The sequence below is a fragment of the Lissotriton helveticus genome, chromosome 9, assembly GCF_964261635.1.
Source record: "Lissotriton helveticus chromosome 9, aLisHel1.1, whole genome shotgun sequence".
Lineage (NCBI taxonomy): Eukaryota > Metazoa > Chordata > Amphibia > Caudata > Salamandridae > Lissotriton > Lissotriton helveticus.
The window spans coordinates 1,270,396,020-1,270,417,935 of NC_136070.1; the positions used below are offsets into that span (position 1 = coordinate 1,270,396,020).

General features: G+C 50.7%; 1 protein-coding gene across 2 annotated transcripts in view; it reads right to left on the reverse strand.

Annotated features, from left to right (window-relative positions):
• LOC144782458 (NUAK family SNF1-like kinase 1) overlaps nt 1-21,916 on the reverse strand; it is a 345,063-nt gene that overhangs the window by 19,602 nt on the left and 303,545 nt on the right. For both annotated transcript variants that reach the window (XM_078661834.1, XM_078661835.1), the window contains exon 5: nt 940-1,059. In XM_078661834.1, coding sequence (XP_078517960.1) covers nt 940-1,059 — 120 coding nt within the window. The remainder of the gene's footprint in view (nt 1-939; nt 1,060-21,916) is intronic.

Genomic DNA, 21,916 nt, shown 5'->3' on the forward strand with positions numbered 1-21,916 from the left:
CGCTAACAGCGGTCAGCGATAATTATCGCTGCCGCTTGTTAATATGCCCCAAAGACCTGTGAGTTTGTAGTGAAACGTGCGGCTGTTGTTGCACTTGCCCTCATGTGGGGCTGAGCACAATATGCCCTTCTGGCAGTTTTTGCACAAGCGGTTACTGAGCATAATTGCAGATGTCAAACAGTCTGCAAGGGAAAAAACAAATCAAAACGAGTGCATAAACCCAACTCCGCACCATCTTTCAAGGTCATTTATTGCAGTCTGGCAGTGGTACCTTAAGGCAGCTGCCCATGGTAACATTAAGCTAGCACCAGTCCTGTCCTTGGCACCAGAATAAGTGGAAAAGCACACCTGATACCCGGTGCAGATACATTGGGGCCGATTCACAGAACTAACTTAAGACAAATTCCTAAACTTACTACTTTTGCTATTCACAGAAGTTAGGATTTTGTCCTAAGTTTGTCTTGAGACAAATTTAAGACAGACTTAAGACAGACTTAAGTTAGGATTTTGTCTTAAGTCTGTCTTAAGACAAACTTAAGACTGACTTAAGACAGATTTAAGTTAGGATTTTGTCTTAAGTCTGTCTTAAGTCGGTCTTAAAACAAACTTAAGACAAAATCCTAACTTCTGTGAATACCAAAAGTAGTAAGTTTAGGATTTTGTCTTAAGTTAGTTCTTTGAACCGGGCCCATAATATGTACCCTACGGTCATAAATGACGCTGTTCATCTAATAAGCCATTGTAAAATCTGTACATACACGTGATTCCGGCAATCACTGCTTTGTAGGATTTAGTGATGTGCCTGGCCTGCACAGGTGAGAGTTTCTTCTCAAAAGGGTCAGAATGTATGCGGCCTGTATCAGTTGTGGTGTGTGACTGTTGAGTGTCTGTGTCCTCTGCATGTTTGGAACACCCAGCCTATCACAATGCACCACTCACCTCTGGTCCTTGGTAAGGTAGACCGTTCACGATCTCCGGAGACGCGTAGAGCGGGCTTCCGCAGAACGTCTCGAGGACTTGGTCGCGCTTATAGATGGTGGACAGCCCAAAATCTGCAAGCTGGAAGTGAGCCAAGAAAAACACAACATGTAACAAACACCCTTACAAACCGCTCACAAATCACAGACGTGGTCCTTCAAATACTTCCTGCTTACAAATGATTGGCCGTCTCACGGAACAACAAGAGCTTGTTCATTTATAGTTATTTGTTGAGTGCGAACCTTACTCCAAGAGGCCGGGGTGGTCTAAGTCCAGTTGAGAAATCAAGACCCCCTATACTATGGTAAGGAGAATGGTTGCAAACAGTTGGATCTAAGGGGGTTGGACTGGTGGACTGGGTGAACCTTATTACAACTGGGAGGGTGCAGGGAAATGTGACTGAGTCTTGAACTCATGCCTCAAGGTGAAGACAGGAAGCTTTAGGAAAGGGTGGCGGAGTGAGTGTGAAAGTCATGGTGCAAAGTCAGGCAGGTGTAGTGTCCAAGGGGCATGTATATATAAAAAAAAGTGTTTTACGATTCCTTAATAGTGAATTTTAGCGAATCGCTATTAAGGATTCGCAAAATGCAATGTATGTAGGTTTTGCAATAATAATTGCGATTTCTACATATTACGTAATTGCGAATCGCAAATTGCGATTCGCAATTAAGGAATACCTTCCCATTCATTCCTGTGGGCCTACAGGCCCATAGGAATGAATGGGAAGATAGTCACAATTTGTGAGTACCCATAAGGGACTTGCAAATTGAGAATGCAATTTCAAGGGTGCATGAGTGTCAAAAGGACACCCTGTTGCACCCCTGAAATATGCATGTGTGCACACGTGGCGCACATTCATGCCTTAAGGGCATGTATGTGCGCCACATGGCACTTTGAAAAATGCAAAAAAGTGATATTTTTTTAGGAAATAGCAAATTACCACCAACTTGAAGTTGGTGGTAATTTGCGATTCTTTAAGGGCAAGTCACTAATTTCAGGTGCTTCCAGAATAGCATTTAAGGAATCGCAATTTGCAATTCCTTAAATGCATTCGCAAATTAGGGAATCGCAAATGTCGAGATTCCCTATTTTGTGATGGCCATTTGGGATGATACATCCCAAAAGGCTTTTTCCCGTTCGCAAACGGGCTAATTCTGAGAATCGACCCGGTTTGAGAACTGGAATAAGGCTTGATACATATGCCCCCAAGTCTTTCAAGCGATGGTTTCCGCTACTTTTAAGTGATGAGAGTCTGGCGTGAGGTCTTACATGGTGAGTTCCTCTGGAAGGTGCAGTGAGTTCTCAGCTAACTATGCCAGGGCTTGCCCTTGTTGGTGTGCGTAGACTCGATGCTGATGCAAGTCTGGAAAGCGAGCTGATGGAGGGAGCTAGGGGTGAAGTGCCTGCATGTCCTGTTGTCGCGACATGAACGAGACATTGTACGGAAGTGAGAAAAGGCTGGGAGAATGTTGGGCAAGCCCTCCCCTAGGTGCCCGAACACACCCCCTGGCATGCACACACAACGCAAAAGAGCAAATACGCAATTTATTCACGACCTCTCGTAAATTTACAGGCCCAGAAAAGACTAAGTTAAGTATGACTGTAGTAAAAACACATGAGTGATGTCTGCAGGCCATGCATAGAGTAGTGGGAAGCGAGTAAAGTCTAAAAAGATGTGAATTTCAAGGGTGAACCCATAAGAAAAGAAGAGCATTGGCGGGGGAGGGGAGGTGGGCAGGCTGTGTAAACTTTGTGACCACCTTAAAAAGAAGACTTCAAGGGCATTCACAAAAGATGTTAAATGTATTTGTAACGGTTTGTGGCATAGCTAGCTCACACCTAAATAGACCCGGTGCATGTATTGTGAAATATGGGGTAAAATGCACCAATCAATTTGAATCTCAGACTGTAGGTGTAGAAAGAAGGGTCCAGTATTTGGGAAATATGGGAAAAAGTATGTAGTGAAGAAAAGCAAAAGACGTTTCAAGTTCCTCGCCCCACTATTGTGTAAATCAGGCCATGGGCAGCGTAAGCCCTGGTTGGGTTACAGAGGTTGGCATACGTCACTCTGTTTATCACTGCTAGCATGGTCCTGTGGGTACTTATACAGGGCATACACTGCTGACAATTAGATGAGGGGTCAAATGAAAATATGTGTAAATAAATAAAATGTTGGAATTAAGCAAACACTAATTGAGGGTGACAATCAGAAAGGTTTCCAAAAGAAAGTGAGAAATGTGCTCTTCTATTCAAAGCAGATTTATTACATTTGGGGAATTTGCAACAAATGTCAGGAACAACCACAGGAATATGGGACTTTCATTATCCCAACAGTATTCACGAATATTTGACATTACAACGCATGCAATTACAACACATGCTTTTACAATGCAGTCTTTACATCGCAACTACCATTACATTGCATGATTTTACAAAGCATGCCATTACAATGCATGTTTATAAACTACCATTACAACGCATTCCATTACAATGCATACCATTACAACGCATACTATTACAACGCATAATACTTTTAGGGCAACAGTAAGGTAAGTTTTGGATAGTGTAGGGGTAAAAATTACTGTTCCCACTCCAGTGAGTGCAACAGTAGGGAAATGTTGGATACTGTAGGGGTAAAAATTACCATTCCCATGTACCCCAAAACCCCTACCCACCCTAATACTAAAAAAATCTCCATTACTTACCTTATACTGCGTTGTAATAACATGCTTTGTAATGGTGTGCGTTGTTATGACATGCGTTGTAGTGACATGCGTTGTAATAGCATGCATTAGTAATGGCATGTGATGTAAAGGCAGTTGCGTTGTAACAATTGCATTGTAAAGGTAGGTTGTTGTAATGACTGCGTTGTAATGGATGTTTCCCGTATTCACATGTACAAGTATTTAATGCATGAGTGTTACTGCATAGGTAAAATCATTTTTCCTGTGGAGAAACCTTTTCCTAAACCAATCTTTAATATGTCAACAGTAAAATTCCACCTACTTGTAATGAAAAAATGTAACCGTTCCTGAATCATCGAAATAGGATTCGGATTGTGCTCTCACAAATAAAGTTTTGGTGTACCTTGAATTTTAGTATGCAAAGTATCTAAGAACAAGGCCAGATGTGAGTTATGACTTTTTGTGAATCGGAGCAGAGGTGATAAACAAAAAAAAAAAGTTGCCAGTGCCTGGTCCGCACATTATAGATTACTAGATTAAAAAATAAGGGGCATAATTATGAGCCTCTTTGCGTGGCTCTTGCACCATGCCACGTGGTGCCAGAGCGATGCAAATGAAAAACGAGATTTGTGAGACCACGCAAGGCCCCTGTGCGTGGCCCTGCGTGGCTTCCTGAATCTTGAGAAATGTAATACAGCGCAAATTGCTGCGTTGCATTACTCTGCGCCAGCGAGGCGTTTCCATGGGTGTTCCCACACAACATCCATAGATTTTAAGGCATTCGCAGATTTACAAGAACAGGTAAACCTGGGAATGCGCCAAAAAGATACGCCTCCTCAGGAGAGGCCTAACGAGGAGAAATATCTTTATTTGGCCACGTTTTTTCCTCTTTCTATGTCTGTTGCATTTTGCAGCAGACATAGAAAGAGGAAAAATCATCTCAGGGTTGTTTTTGTGCAGGAAGGTGCCCCTCCCTGCACAAAAACAATCCTGCATGCAATGCAGGCCCCTTCGCAGCATAGTTCAACGGTGCCTGCATTTGCGCTAGGCAGCCAAAACAGCGCCAGCGCAGGGAAAAGGACAGTGATGCATCTTCTTGCCTTAAATATGGCGCGTTCCTGCACTTTCCCAGTGATGCAGCGCAGCAAAGACTTGCTGCGTCGCGCCACTTTTTCATAACTATGGCCCTAGATGAGCAAACCTTCACCCAGAGCTTTACAGCTTGGCATGGCTGTAGATTTATTATTTTTGAAATACATAAAGTTTTTCTAGGCTATGCTTCGAAAACCTGCAGCAGTTCTAGAGTTCCAAGTGATGTGACATACGTTTGTGAATTCCATATTTACATGAGCAGCAATGCACGTGCATATCTTCTCTTGCAAAACAATCTTAGCTAGAGCAAAGGCACTTGCTTCTTCTTTATCTTTCATATTGGTGCCAGTGTTTCTCCCCTAGGAGGACTCTTTGCCCTTCATCCCAACAATGTTGGGTGGTTCCTTCCACTTCTTTGGAAGGACTCCAACCTATTTCTCTGTGGTTATGATTCAGAGAGGTGTTTGTAAATAGTCCTCAGGGCCCTGCCCTCAGCCGGTAAAAAAGGTTAAAAACCTTGGAATTAACCCCTACCGCGCTACCGCGTTTTCCCGCTGTGCGGTGAAAAAAAAATGGCTTGTTTATGACAAAGCCAGCTCGTCATCCGCGCAGCGCAGGTAACGCTGATGACGAGCTGGCTTTGTCATTAGCATCGAAGGGGTTAAGATAGATGACCATCTTTCATCATCAGACCAGGTCAACAGCATTACTTCCTCGTGCTTTCACACTTTAAAGACCCTTCGAAAGATTCTACCTTTCATCCCTATACCCCTCAGAAAAACAGTTATCGTTGCCTTGATTCTACCCAAAATTGACTACTGCAACGCACTCTATCTGGGAGCAAAGAAGAGTGCAATACGGAAGCTGCAGACTTTACAGAAAGCTGCTGCTCGTCTACTAATGAGATTCCAAAATTCTGCCCAATAAGTCAAGCCATTCAGGATCTGCACTGGCTACCTGTACAGGCAAAGATCCAATTAAAATCCATGTGTCTTGTGCATAAGACTTTGTATGGGGTTGGACCTGCCCACCTTAGTCACCATTAGTAGTAAAGGGGTGACCCTGTGTCCCTCAGAACCTGAGTATGTGCGATATAGGAGAAGTGGTTCTGTCGGGAAAGAGGCAATTTCTTTTCTACAAAGTATAAAATACAGTATGACTGTTCACTTTAGTAATAACCAATAATACAGACAAGTGATATACAGATTCAACAATATTTCTAAAGCACCTAGGCCCAGATGTAGGTAATAGCAAATTACCGAATGGTAAATACCGAATTTTACTGATTCGGTATTTACTATTCTGTAATTGCTATGTAGGTAAAGAATTCGGTAAAAATACCGAATCGGTAAGATTCGGTAATTACCGATTTGGTAATTACCGAATCAGTATTTGCTATGGAATCCTATGGGCCTTGAAGCCCATAGGATTCCATAGCAAATACCGAATCGGTAATTACCGAATCTGTAAATTTACTGATTTTACAAAGGGGACAGGGTGTCACTTTGACACCCTGTTGCACCCCTGATTCTGGCTTGTGTGCCATGTGACACACATACATGCCCTTAGGGCATGTCTGTGTGCCACATGGCACAGCTGTACATGCACAGATGTGCATGTAAACAGGAATTCGTTATTTACCATGTAATAGTATTACATGGTAAATACCGAATCCTGAATGGCCTGTAGCACTGTTCACAGTGCTACCTACATAGCAAATTACAGATTCGGTATTTTTACCGATCGGTATTTTACCGATTCGGTAAAATTACCAATTCGGTAAAATTACCAATTCGGTAAAATTACCGAATCTGTAGGTTTTTCAAACCCCTACAAACCAATGTCCAAATACTGGTCAGAAACGGCCAAAAATCTGTATTTTCGGCCGTTTCCGACCGGTATTTGGACACCTACATCTGGCCCTAAGTCGTAATACTTAGAACACACCACAAAGACCAGCGATTTATAGTCAAAAACTGAAAATTGTATTGTATGAATACATATTATTGCAAAAGGTTGACAATAAAACAATACAATACACAACAATAAGGTGATTGAAGTGCAAGAAAAAGTGACTTGTGGTGGTAGGTGAAAAAAGTGCTGTACATATATTACATGAAATGGATTACATAAAGAGGGGGTTATGTTGAACTGTCCATTGTTTTGAGCATTAATATATGTCCCCTGTATAATTTTTATGATTAAGTCAGGGAAGCTGCATGGACTAGTCTGGTAACAACGTCGACGTTTCGACCCTAGGTCAGAGCGCAACTAATTCTGCGTCACAAGCGGGACTTCATCAGGACAAGGAGTGTGGACAGACAAACGTAGACAGCCACAGGGATGAACAGGCCGTGAGGTCCTGTTGGGTGAATGGGAAAATCCAGTTATGGATAGTGGATCTACACTTGGTGGTTGTGGTCTGGGCAACAATTTGTATCTCTGGTGGGCTCCACCAGACGAGCTGCAATTTATTCAAATGCTGCCCTCAAGCGATCGTTACACTGAGAACCGAATGCAATCGCGTAAAAGGCTCCACCAGCCGGTTGGAGACAAAATGGAAAATATTTATATTAACGCCGCTCTCTAGCGATCGTTACAAGGGAGGGTGACGTGACCTATTCCGTCTGCTGCCGCTCTTTACTGTCACCATATCAAGCGCTACAAACCTCAAAGAAACCTTAGATCGTCATTGGCTTCTCTCCGGGTACTTCCCAGGGTAAAGACTATGAAATGGGGCGGTAGAAATTTCTGCTACCTGGTCCCTAAATTGTGGAATTAGTTGCCCAGCTGTCTTAGAAATCAAACCAATCTCCTGTTCAGGAAAGAATTGAAAAACATGGCTATTTGCCCCTAAACCGTAGCCTCTGCATTGACCTATGGCAGTTAGCGGTAAGACGCCACAGCAAACACGCGCTCTACAAAAAATTAGCGCTAAGACACCACAGCAAACACGCGCTCTACAAAAAGTTAGCGCTAAGACGCCACAGCAAACACGCGCTCTACAAAAAGTTAGCGCTAAGACACCACAGCAAACACGCGCTCTACAAAAAGTTAGCGCTAAGACACCACAGCAAACACGCGCTCTACAAAAAGTTAGCGCTAAGACACCACAGCAAACACGCGCTTTACAAAAAGTTAGCGCTAAGACGCCACAGCAAACATGCGCTCTACAAAAACCCTTATTTCAACTCATTTCATGCGTGTGTAAGTTTGTTGGTGCGCACAAACTTCCAGGCCATTCCTGCTCTGGACACCCACCCTCCACCGTGTAGAATATATTTATACACATATAAATAATACTGTCAGAATATTATTTCACACAGGTGAAGCAGCCTTTTGTGAATGTAAGTCAGACATTTGAATGGGAATAGTTTTGGGGCTCAAGCCCTAGAGGGTTTTTTAGATAAAAAGAGAGTATATACTTTTGTTTCCAAAAATCAGCTCTAAAAACTAAATAAAACTAACACTGAAAGTTCAACAAATTGCAGTGGCAGTGTCCACGTCTACACTGCCTGCGAGCATCACCGGTCCATGGTGCGTGAACGGGTTCATACAAGGTGATGTATGTTTGTGTGGCATGGCGATGAGGAATGTGATGTGTTGATGTCCCACTGAGGTTGTATAATGCCCCAGAATGGGGGTTCTAGTGGTGGGCCGTGGGTTCTGGCTGGATTTGCAGTTCTGGCTCCGTCTGGCTGCACAAATTAGAATGAATCTGATGGGCCGAATCTAATGAGCCCTGACTGATCCTGGCCTGACCTGCCAGAGGCTGAGGGAGAGGGCAGCATTGCCAACAGGGGCTCAGGGCAGCTGAACAAGGCTCACAAGGCCCTCTCAGCTTTGGACTCCATATACTATTGCTGGGGCAAAATGCGTTTTTAAACAACTGGTAACATTAGCTGTGCAAAACCCCTATAATAAGGGAAGAGGATGTAGTCTAACGACTAGATTGCTGACTTTGGAGCTGGGAAACCAAGGTTCGAGCCTCAGGGTCGCGTCCACATCCTGTGATTTTGGGCAAATCACTGTGGGCCATATTATCAAGAAAGGGCGATACATTATAGCCGCTTTTATCGGCAGGAAACTGCCGCAAAAACGGCGATAATGGGCTTGATAATATGCCCTTGTGAATTCCCATAGAAGCCCATGTTAACACCAGAACCTGGGCTTCTATGGGAATTCACAAGGGCCTATTATCAAGCCCATTATCGCCGCTTTAGCGGCAGTTTCCTGCCGATAAAAGCGGCGATAATGTATCGCCCTTTCTTGATAATATGGCCCTTAATCTCCCTGTGCCAACGAAAAATTAAAAGAACGTGTCATTGTGTAACGTAACCAGTGCTCATGTGAAGCGCTCCAATACCTTTGGGTCGAGTTTGCGCTATATAAATCTACAAAAACTTTTTTTTTTAATTTGCAGTAGTATAATTACAAGAAAATTCTGAAAAATTATGTGAAATTATGCATAACTACTCAAAATGCATCTTGCACTCAAAACATTGCCACTACGATCCATTTGGGCCAAAATTCAACATGAAAATGTAATTTCAGGTTGATTTTCAATCGCTCATGTTCAAAACACTGAACCTCACTTTTGGATTTGTAGTGCCGCTCTCAGATATTACCCGAGTTGTCCACTCGAGTGAAAAATCTACCTGAAATGTTTGTTGACCACCCACTTTAAAGTAATTGCCACTTGTGTTCAAAACACTGCTACTCACGCTCAAAAATTACCCAAACTTTACATCTTGTTTTATAATTTCTCCCTCAATAGAAGTCTCATTACTACGCACCATGGCATAATCTCAGTAATTTTGCCTACATTTCGTTACGCAAAACTACCAAAATTATGTAAATTATTCTGTCAATTTCACCCAGGCCTACGGTTAAGTAGGTTTATTAGCATAGGTAAAGGCTTCTATTGCCTCCATAGGCAATAGAAGGTCACCTCTCTCTCTTATTATAGTGATCAGCATATTAATATCGCTTTACCCCCTTCGGTGCTGATGACGGCTCCCGGCCGTCATGAGTTACGGTGGGCGTGTGCTGATGACGGCCGGGAGCCGTCATGACCACGCCCGGAATCGGAATGTGCCGCACAGGCGCAGAATTCTGGCCGGAAGGGGGTTAGCAAGTACACACAGAACATGCACTTTACTCATTGAAAATGTCCCTATTAAATGTCCCTGACAAGGTTATTTACCCTTTGCTTAAAATGTTGTCAACTTTAGCGGAATAGCTTAGTCAATAATATTAGGAGAGGTGTGAGACTGAAGTTTCCCAACAAGTGACGTAGAGTACCTGGCTAAAGAAGACAATCGGTGGTCTGGGGCATTGTTTGAGTTGAGGTGAGTGAGTGGAATTAGTTTGGCATTTGGGAAAGTAAGTAACATTCTTGTCAACACTAACAAATACATAGAACCATAAGCTGTAGAACCAACTTTGCCACCTGAATATGCTACAAAGACCAGTTGAATATTAAACGAATGCCAGACAATTGTATGAGCCAAGCGGATGAAACAGTGGCACTTTTACAAAGTTTGCAGGGTATGCACTGCCATGTGTACACGTGACACATTGTTATGTCCCACTCCTGAGCTGTCTTGTGTGCTTGGCCTGGGTGATTGAATGTAGGGTTTTTTAACTGTGTTCTGGATTTAAAAATGGACTTTGAAAGGTCAAGGGTCAAAAAACTGCAGGGCATTCATGTAGTCCAGATGTGTACTTAGCCAAACCTATAAAATGCAGCAACTATAATGGCACCTTATCTCTCATCCCCATACCCTGCTAGCATCATTGCATGTAGACAAGCTAGGTCTGATGCTAGGCGTTCGATCCTAACATTCACTGCAGAGGTATCTGCTGGTTGGAGAGTGGCCTCTTCTCTTGCCGAGACTCAATAGCAGTCTACGTCCAAGGTGCCAGTCTGACGATACGCGGGCCAGACTGAAATAGTCTGGATGGTGGATGACCTTGTCTACTCCATTCCAGTTCCTAAGCACAGAAGGGGCAGATTTACTTCTTCTGGCGCATCTCTGCTAATCAGCAGGGATGCGCCAGAAGAGTTGCGACGCATCTGTCCACCCGTGCGCCACCACCTACGCACCACATTTACAATGCGGTACATGGATGGGCAGATGCGTGTCGCATCCCCTGTCGGAAAGGCGGCGCATTGCTGGAGTTGCGTCGCAAGCACGTCGCAGCTCCAGCAATGCTTGGGGGGGGGCCTATCCCCAACATGCTGCGTCAATCCTTACGCCTGCTTCAAGCAGGCGCAGGGTTTTCACGCAGCATGGCCTTAAAAGTGACTGAGTGAAATCTTGTAGATTTCACTCAGCCACTTTTACGAGGCGTTCTTGCGCCGGAACCCCCCCACCCTCCCCCCGCGACGGAACGCCTACATATGGCGCAGGGCTTTACAACGTGATGCATCTCCCAGATGCGTCACGTTGTAAAATACCCTGCAGCATGGCGCTGGTTTTGCGCCGCCGCTGCGTCACAAAAGTGAAGCAACGGTGGCGTAAAAAAGAGCCGCAAGGGACTTGTAAATCTGCCCCAAAAGTGCGGAGCAACAACGACAAGCAGAGCAGATGCACCACCAGACTAGCCTCGCAACAGAAGACCAGGCTGTGCATAGGGCAACAGGAGTCGTCTTTTAGATAGCCCATGCCCGACAGCAGGCTAGGCCTAGGGGAGTTGGGGCACAGAAAAAGAGGTGCACATTTGTTGGTTATGGAGGCACACCGGCAGGGCGGTGTCTGGGAGGAGGGACACTCACTTGGGGATGCCTTACGGCAGGCTGAGTAAGCCGGAAAAAGGGGTAGCAAACGGAGACGCCACTCGAAGGCCAGACCCGCCAGATGGCAGGGCACAAAAGGGACAAACTAGGTACCGAGTTGGGGCCTAACTCCGGGGAGAGGTAACCGCTCTACACACAATCGGCGTGAAAACCAACAGAACAATTTATGAACCCAAAATCAGGAAGAAATTATTTATGACTACAAAAGGAGCGAAGTATCGAACTGTCATAGGATGATTTATGAACCTGTAAGATGAGCAAAATGATTTATGATGGCAATATGTGACATTCCGTGAAAATGATTTATGGCCGGGGTCATAGAGTTATGACCAGGGCACTCTATTGCAAGAGCTATTTTATACACGTCATGCAAATAAAACTGCGGCCAACATCGACCACAAGAGAACAACGCGTGTTAGCGGCTTCATTGTGTGTACATAGGTAAGGGTTTTCATGCCAGTTAGAGTTGGCACAGTGTGGTGTTATCATTTAAGAGCAAAAAGAGTGTTTGAACAGTGGGTGTTAAAGAGTTCCTGGACCAGGGAAGCTTGTCTTCCCCCCTTGAACCATCCCAGAGCCACTACAATATTGACTAACATGTCAGATTGTTAGAGTGTCACCTCCTCTGAGACTCACAGGTGTTCCTGTCGCCTCCTCTGAGACTCACAGGGGTTCCTGTCACCTCCTCTGGGACTCACAGGTGTTCCTGTCACCTCCTCTGAGACTCACAGGGGTTCCTGCCACCTCCTCTGAGACTCACAGGTGTTCCTGTCACCTCTTCTGAGACTCACAGGTGTTCCTGTCACCTCCTCTGAGACTCACAGGTGCTCCTGTCACCTCCTCTGAGACTCACAGGTGTTCCTGTCACCTCCTCTGAGACTCCCAGGTGTTCCTGTCACCTCCTCTGAGACTCACAGGTGCTCCATTCACCTCCTCTGAGACTCACAGGTGTTCCTGTCACCTCCTCTGAGACTCACAGGGGTTCCTGTCACCTCCTCTGAGACTAACAGGGGTTCCTGTCACCTCCTCTGAGACTCACATGTGTTCCTGTCACCTCCTCTGGGACTCACAGGTGTTCCTGTCACCTCCTGTGAGACTCACAGGTGTTCCTGTCACCTCCTCTGAGACTCACAGGTGTTACTGTCACCTCCTCTGAGACTCACAGGTGTTCCTGTCACCTCCTCTGAGACTCACAGGGGTTCCTGTCACCTCCTCTGAGACTCAAAGGTGTTCCTGTCACCTCCTCAGAGACTCACAGGTGTTCCTGTCCCCTCCTCAGAGACTCACAGGTGTTCCTGTCACCTCCTCTGAGTCTCACAGGGGTTCCTGTCACCTCCTCTGAGACTCACAGGGGTTCCTGTCACCTCCTCTGAGACTCACAGGTGTTCCTGTCACCTCTTCTGAGACTCACAGGGGTTCCTGTCACCTCCTCTGAGACTCACAGGGGTTCCTGTCACCTCCTCTGAGACTCACAGGGGTTCCTGTCACCTCCTCTGAGACTCACAGGTGTTCCTGTCACCTCCTCTGAGACTCACAGGTGTACCTCCTCTGAGACTCACAGGTGTTACTGTCACCTCCTCAGAGGCTCACAGGTGTTCCTGTCACCTCCTCTGAGACTCACAAGTGTTCCTGACACCTGCTCTGAGACTCACAGGTGTTCCTGTCACCTCCTCTGAGACTCACAGGTTTTCCTGTCACCTCCTCTGAGACTCACAGGTGTTCCTGTCACCTCCTCTGAGACTCACAGGTGTTCCTGTCACCTCCTCTGAGACTCCCAGGTGTTCCTGTCACCTCCTCTGAGACTCCCAGGTGTTCCTGTCACCTCCTCTGAGACTCACAGGTGTTCCTGTCACCTCTGGGACTCGCAGGGGTTCCTGTCACCTCCTCTGAGACACAGGTGTTCCTGTCACCTCCTCTGAGACTCACAGGTGTTCCTGTCACCTCCTCTGAGACTCCCAGGTGTTCCTGTCACCTCCTCTGAGACTCCCAGGTGTTCCTGTTACCTCCTCTGGGACTCACAGGTGTTCCTGTCACCTCCTCTGAGACTCACAGGTGTTCCTGTTACCTCCTCTGAGACTCACGGGTGTTCCTGTCACCTCCTCTGAGACGCACAGGGTTTCCTGTCACCTCCTCTGAGACTCCCAGGTGTTCCTGTCACCTCCTCTGAGACTCGCAGGTGTTCCTGTCACCTTTGGGCAGCCTTTGCAGGTAACCGAGCCCTTCAGCTGGAAGGCTGAGTGCAAGGTAGATCATGGGACTGAATTTCATGCGGCATCTTATACCAATTAGAAATGAAGGCAGTGCTTGAAAGCACCCACAGAAGTTTAGTCTGTGAGTCCGAGCACTGCTGGGTGAGAGGCGGTGCCGGGGGTCAGCGGCGTGTCCGTTCGTAGCGCCGAGATCTGATCACACCTGCACAGTGCACACCGGTGACAGCGTCATAGTCAGGTGCACAGGTAACTTGTACTTTACAGATCCGAGCTGTCTGTCACTGTGGGCGAGTTACCCGACTGACAATCAATTGGGGGGCTCCACCCCACCCCCGAAGATAAGCCCCTGGTCGTCAAGGCCTTTTAGAGTGTTTTATAAATAAGGTGGGGGCTTTGGTAAATAGGGTTGTTGTTGTTGCACAATTCCTTCCCTACATTCTACAGAATCGAGCTCATGCATCAACAAGCAAATCAGAAATAGATCCAGAAGCCAGTTGCAACTGGAGAATTGGAATTCACACCACAGGGGAGGTTCAAAGCTCCGCTGTTCTGAGTGGATCTGGATATAAAGCGCCCACCTTATAAAATGAAGGTCGTCTGTGTCACTGACATCAGTGGCACAGTCTGTGTACACTATGCACCGATGCTCAAAGGGCGGAAGTGCGTCATCCCACGAGGATCACACCGATGCTGCGGCCTCAGGCGCGCCAGGCATGCCAGCGCATCCGGTTCTTCACGGGGGTGCATGGGGGCTCGGATACGGGGGGCTCGGCTGGGAATGCAGACGCCCGGACACCGGGCAAGGACATTCCAGGCCTGCCTCGACCTGAGGGGCTCGCCTTACAAGGGCACGGAGCGGGGGCATCGTCCAATCCGCACCCAGGGTATTTTTAGAAGTTCTGTGAAATGCGGGCTATTTCTGTCCCGCTCGTCTCAGCTGGCGGGCGCCTGAGAAGCACCCCCCGGGGGCCTGTTTCTTCTCTGGTGGAGCTGTTCCCACAAGCTATCAACACAGCACGGCAAGTGCGTGCCCGGCTATCGGCTGGCACTGCCCGCTGCCAAGGCCTGCGCACTCCTGCCCCTCCGGGGGGCACAGCTGAGTGTGCATGGGTCAGGAGCAGCGTGCCATGGCCTGTGCACTGCTGCCCCTCCAGGGGGGCACCGCTGAGTGTGCATGTGGTCAGGACCAGCATGCCATGGCCTGTGCACTCCTGCCCCTCCAGGGGGCTCAGCTGAGTGTGCATGTGCTCAGGACCAGCGTGCCATGGCCTGTGCACTCCTGCCCCTCCAGGGGGCACAGCTGAGTGTGCATGTGGCCAGGACCAGCGTGCCATGGCCTGTGCACTCCTGCCCCTCCAGGGGGCACAGCTGAGTGTGCATGTGGCCAGGACCAGCGTGCCATGGCCTGTGCACTGCTGCCCCTCCGGGGGGTTGGAGGGGGGCACAGCTGAGTGTGCATGTGGTCAGGACCAGCGTGCCATTGCCTGGGCACTGCTGTCCCTCCAGGGGGCACAGCTAAGTGTGCATGAGTTCATGACCAGCGTGCCATGGCCTGTGCACCCCTGCCCCTCCAAGGGGGCACAGCTGAGTGTGCATGTGGGCTGGACCAGCGTGCCATGGCCTGTGCACTCCTGCCCCTCCAGGGGGGCACAGCTGAGTGTGCATGTGGTCAGGACCAGCGTGCCATGGCCTGTGCACTGCTGCCCCTCCAGGGGGCACAGCTGAGTGTGCATGTGCTCAGGACCAGCGTGCCATGGCCTGTGCACCCCTGCCCCTCCAGGAGGGGGCACAGCTGAGTGTGCATGGGTCAGGAGCAGCGTGCCATGGCCTGTGCACTCCTGCCCCTCCAGGGGGGCACAGCTGAGTGTGCATGTGACCAGGACCAGCGTGCCATGGCCTGTGCACCCCTGTCCCTCCAGGGGGGCACAGCTGAGTGTGCATGTGCTCAGGACCAGCGTGCCAAGGCCTGCGCACTCCTGCCCCTCCGGGGGGCACAGCTGAGTGTGCATGGGTCAGGAGCAGCGTGCCATGGCCTGTGCACTGCTGCCCCTCCAGGGGGGGCACAGCTGAGAGTGCATGGGTCAGAAGCAGCGTGCCATGGCCTGTGCACTCCTGCCCCTCCAGGGGGGCACAGCTGAGTGTGCATGTGGCCAGGACCAGCGTGCCATGGCCTGTGCACTGCTGCCCCTCCAGGGGGCACAGCTGAGTGTGCATGAGTTCACGACCAGCGTGCCATGGCCTGTGCACCCCTGCCCCTCCAGGGGGGCACAGCTGAGCGTGCATGTGATCAGGACCAGCGTGCCATGGCCTGTGCACTCCTGCCCCTCCAGGGTGGCACAGCTGAGCGTGCATGTGATCAGGACCAGCGTGCCATGACCTGTGTACTGCTGCCCCTCCAGGGGGCACAGCTGAGTGTGCATGTGGGCAGGACCAGTGTGCCATGGCCTGTGCACTGCTGCCCCTCCAGGGGGGCACAGCTGAGTGTGCACGAGTTCAGGACCAGCGTGCCATGGCCTGTGCACTCCTGCCCCTCCAGGGGGCACAGCTGAGTGTGCATGTGGCCAGGACCAGCGTTCCATGGCCTGTGCACTCCTGCCCCTCCAGGGGGGCACAGCTGAGTGTGCATGTGGCCAGGACCAGCGTGCCAAGGCCTGTGCACTCCGGCCCCCCACCCGAGTGTGCATGTGGCCAGGACCAGCGTGCCATGGCCTGTGCACTGCTGCCCCTCCAGCGGGGGAACAGCTGAGTGTGCATGAGTTCAGGACCAGCGTGCCATGACCTGTGCACTCCTGCCCCTCCAGGGGGGGCACAGCTGAGTGTGCATGTGCTCAGGACCAGCGTGCCATGGCCTGTGCACTGCTGCCCCTCCAGGGGGCACAGCTGAGTGTGCATGAGTTCACGACCAGCGTGCCATGGCCTGTGCACCCCTGCCCCTCCAGGGGGGCACAGCTGAGCGTGCATGTGATCAGGACCAGCGTGCCATGGCCTGTGCACTCCTGCCCCTCCAGGGGGGCACAGCTGAGCGTGCATGTGATCAGGACCAGCGTGCCATGACCTGTGTACTGCTGCCCCTCCAGGGGGCACAGCTGAGTGTGCATGTGGGCAGGACCAGCGTGCCATGGCCTGTGCACTGCTGCCCCTCCAGGGGGGCACAGCTGAGTGTGCACGAGTTCAGGACCAGCGTGCCATGGCCTGTGCACTCCTGCCCCTCCAGGGGGCACAGCTGAGTGTGCATGTGGCCAGGACCAGCGTGCCATGGCCTGTGCACTCCTGCCCCTCCAGGGGGGCACAGCTGAGTGTGCATGTGGCCAGGACCAGCGTGCCAAGGCCTGTGCACTCCGGCCCCCAACCCGAGTGTGCATGTGGCCAGGACCAGCGTGCCATGGCCTGTGGACTGCTGCCCCTCCAGCGGGGGAACAGCTGAGTGTGCACGAGTTCAGGACCAGCGTGCCATGACCTGTGCACTCCTGCCCTCCAGGGGGGGGCACAGCTGAGTGTGCATGTGCTCAGGACCAGCGTGCCATGGCCTGTGCACTCCTGCCCCTCCAGGGGGGCACAGCTGAGTGTGCATGTGGCCAGGACCAGCGTTCCATGGCCTGTGCACCCCTGCCCCTCCAGGAGGGGGCACAGCTGAGTGTGCATGTGCTCAGGACCAGCGTGCCATGGCCTGTGCACTCCTGCCCCTCCAGGGGGGAACAGCTGAGTGTGCATGTGGCCAGGACCAGCGTGCCATGACCTGTGCACTGCTGCCCCTCCAAGGGGGCACAGCTGAGCGTGCATGTGGCCAGGACCAGCGTGCCATGGCCTGTGCACTCCTGCCCCTCCAGGGGGGCACAGCTGAGTGTGCATGTGGCCAGGACCAGCGTGCCATGGCCTGTGCACTCCTGCCCCTCCAGGGGGGCACAGCTGAGTGTGCATGGGGTCAGTACCAGCGTGCCATGGCCTGTGCACTGCTGCCACTCCAGGGGGGGCACAGCTGAGCGTGCATGTGGTCAGGACCAGCGTGCCATGGCCTGTGCACTCCTGCCCCTCCAGGGGAGCACAGCTGAGTGTGCATATGGCCAGGACCAGCTTGCCATTGCCGGTGCACTCCTGCCCCTCCAGGGGGGCACAGCTGAGTGTGCATGTGGCCAGGACCAGCGTGCCATTTCCCTCCAATGGGGCACAGCTGAGTGTGTATGTGGCCATGACCAGCGTGCCATGGCCTGTGCACTGCTGCCCCTCCAGGGGGGGCACAGCTGAGCGTGCATGTGGCCAGGACCAGCGTGCCATGGCCTGTGCACTCCTGCCCCTCCAGGGGGGCACAGCTGAGTGTGCATGTGGCCATGACCAGCGTGCCATGGCCTGTGCACTGCTGCCCCTCCAGGGGGGGCACAGCTGAGTGTGCATGTGGCCATGACCAGCGTGCCATGGCCTGTGCACTGCTGCCCCTCCAGGGGGGGCACAGCTGAGTGGGCATGTGCTCAGGACCAGCGTGCCATGGCCTGTGCACTCCTGCCCCTCCAGGGGGGCACAGCTGAGTGTGCATGTGCTCAGGACCAGTGTGCCACGGCCTGTGCACTCCTGCCCCTCCAGGGGGGCACAGCTGAGTGTGCATGTGGCCAGGACCAGCGTGCCATGGCCTGTGCACTCCTGCCGCTCCAGGGGGGCACAGCTGAGTGTGCATGTGGCCAGGACCAGCGTGCCACGGCCTGTGCACTCCTGCCCCTCCAGGGGGGCACAGCTGAGTGTGCATATGGCCAGGACCAGTGTGCCACGGCCTGTGCACTCCTGCCCCTCCAGGGGGGCACAGCTGAGTGTGCATGTGCTCAGGACCAGCGTGCCATGGCCTGTGCACCCCTGTCCCTCCAGGGGGGCACAGCTGAGCGTGCATGTGCTCAGGACGAGCGTGCCAAGGCCTGTGCCCTGCTGCCCCTCCAGGGGGGCACAGCTGAGGGTGCATGAGTTCACGACCAGCGTGCCATGGCCTGTGCACTGCTGCCCCTCCAGGGTGCACAGCTGAGTGTGCATGTGGTCAGGACCAGCGTGCCATGGCCTGTGCACCCCTGCCCCTCCAGGGGGGCACAGCTGAGTGTGCATGTGCTCAGGACCAGCGTGCCATGGCCGGTGCACCCCTGCCCCTCCAGGGGGGCACAGCTGAGTGTGCATGTGCTCAGGACCAGCGTGCCAAGGCCTGTGCACTGCTGCCCCTCCAGGGGGGCACAGCTGAGGGTGCATGAGTTCACGACCAGCGTGCCATGGCCTGTGCACTCCTGCCCCTCCAGGGGGCACAGCTGAGTGTGCATGTGGGCAGGACCAGCGTGCCATGGCCTGTGCACTGGTGCCCCTCCAGGGGGGCACAGCTGAGTGTGCATGTGGCCAGGACCAGCGTGCCATGGCCTGTGCACTGCTGCCCCTCCAGGGGGGCACAGCTGAGTGTGCATGTGGGCAGGACCAGCGTGCCATGGCCCTAGTGCAAGGAAGGACATGGAACCACCCCGGCTGCTGTTCGAATTATAAAATACAGCCATAACCAGGGTTCAGTGGGCATGGGCGTGGCTTCTGGGGGGTGTTTGGGGTGTTATACCCCCCTAATAAATTGTATGGTACAGGTGCTTTCAGACTGCTATGGCGAGGTGCCCGTTGGATTTCACCTTGGACTTTTACACACTCAGGCAAAAGTACACACAGAAAAAAGTACTCACACACACAGGCAAAAGTACTCACAGACAAATGTACTTACATACAGACAAATGTACTCACACACAGACAAAAGTACTCACACACCAACAAAAGTACACCCCCTCCCCCCAGACACACGCACACACACAGTGTCCTCTATTTTGAAGATTTTAAAACATGTTGCTAATTTTACAAGATCACAAGTTTTAAGTACCCCTGACAATCCCCACTCTTCTCCCGTTCCAGAGCCCCTTAGGCCCCCCCATGCCCTGCTTCTCATAAACTTCGGGCCTCATTTATGAAAAGTGACGCATGGCTGCGTGAAAACAGCCATGCGTCACTTTTCACTGCGCCCTCCTTGCGAGACCAATGATCCGTCATATTTACTGTATGACGCATCATGTCGCAAGGAGTTACAGATGCGTCAGTATTTCTGACATATCTGTAGGTGCAAAAATGATGCATTGCTGGAGTGTGTCACAAAAGTGACGCAACTCCAGCAATGGGTCATTACACATGGGCAAGCCCCATGTGAAAGGGCCTGCGTCAGTCTTACGTCTGCTGTGAGGCAGGCGTAAGATATTGACGCATTTGCGTCCTAGAAGTGACGCAGTGAAATTTCATAGATTTAACTGAATCACTTCTAAGAGGCTTTCTTGCGTTAGAACGCCCCCCCCTGCATACATTATACCTGACGCAGGTATAATGTGGCGCAGGGGTTTACAAAGTGACAAATCTACCTAGATAAATCACTTTATAAATATTTTTACACCGCTGGTGTGTCACAAAAAGTGACGCACCGGCGGCGCAAAAGTGTTTCACAACCTCATAAATAAGACCCTTAGTTTTAACATGATATGCCAGCGTGATAGTTGTAAAATATAAAGCTCTATCTCCTCCAATGTTACCCTCCAAGGTCCGCCCCTGTCAGTGGCCCCTTCTGTGCCCTGGTGCCACTGCACCTGCTGCACAACTGAAAGACACCTCCTTGCATGCCAGGAAGCACGTGCTGTACAGTGTGGGATCAGCTAATGCACAATACATCTGCTGATTGCTGTGTTCCTGGCTCCTTATACCACAAGATAAAAAAATCCTCTAAATGTCTCGTTTAAAAGACATTTCTTCAAGTACTTTTCAGTGTAGCCAGTGTGTTAGATTTGGGGGTCTCTAGTTGGCACAGATAGGTACTTGTGACAAGCAGGGACCCTCTCCTCTAGTCAGGGAAAGGGGATTACACTTCTAAAATAACCCCTGCTCACCCTCAAGACTGCGTGGCGCAAGCAGTCAAGGCTTATTTCAGAGGGGTTGTAAGTTAAGCAGTTGTGACCACATCCAGTAACCCAGTGACAACACTACAAATGGACACCACACAGGTTTTATATAAAAAATAAGTAGACTTTATATAGAGTTACCACAAGAACATAAACGACAAAAATACACACTATGATTACTTTTAGATGGTAGATTTAAGGTTAGTTCAGTTCAGTTCTTAGATGCGACACTCTGCGTCAGCGTACATTAAATTGCGTTGCGCTTCCACGACAAGCAATGTCGCAGCGAGGGGAAATGCGGCAAAGTTCAGATACAAAGAAATAAAGATGTGAAGATCTTCCAGATGCGGCACGCTTCTCGGGGATGCGAGAAACTCTCAGTTCGATGCGTGGACTGCATCGGCGACACCCTTAATATGCGACGGCAACAGCTCCAGTGACGATGATCTTCTCCACGATGCGTGAAGCTTCCGCTCGATGCGACAACTACAGCGGTAACATTCAAGATGCGACGGCAGCAGCTCCGACGGCGGCGCGCTTCTCGGGGATGCGAGGTGCTCTTGGTCGATGCGGTGCAATGCGACAGTTCCAGCGGCGACACCCTCCTTCTTCGGAGTTGCGACGGCAGGCACATCGACGGCAACACGCTCTGACCTCGTAGCGAGATTCTTCTCCTGATGCGGTGCAGTGCGACAACCACAGCGGCAACACCCTCCTTCGGAGTTGCGACGGCAGCAGCAGCGACAAGCTTCCTCTTCGTTGCGGCACGCTTCTCTCCGATGCGGTGCAGTGCGACAGTTCCAGCGGCGACACCCTCCTTTCTCCAGAGTTGCGACGGCAGGCTCAGCGACGGCGACACGCTTCTTCTCGTTGAGTCGCGGTTCCAGCTTCTTGCAACACGCAGTTCCTCAGAAGGCCCAAAACAGCAGCAGGCACTTCCACAAGAACTCTGGGGAGCTGGGGGGGTGAAGTCTGTTGTCCCTGAGACTTCAGCAGGAGGCAAGCTCTTTTCCAAGCCCTTGGAGATCCTTCACAAGTTAAAAGCAAAGATACAAAGTTCCTTTCTCCTTCCTTTGGCAGTAAGGCAACCACTGCAGGCCAATCCCCCAAGCAGCACTTCAGCTTGGGAATAGTCTCTCCTCAGTTTCTTCAGGTTCCTCTCCTCAGTAAAGGTTTCTTCTTGTTGTTCAGAGTGATCTAATTTCATGGGATCAGGGT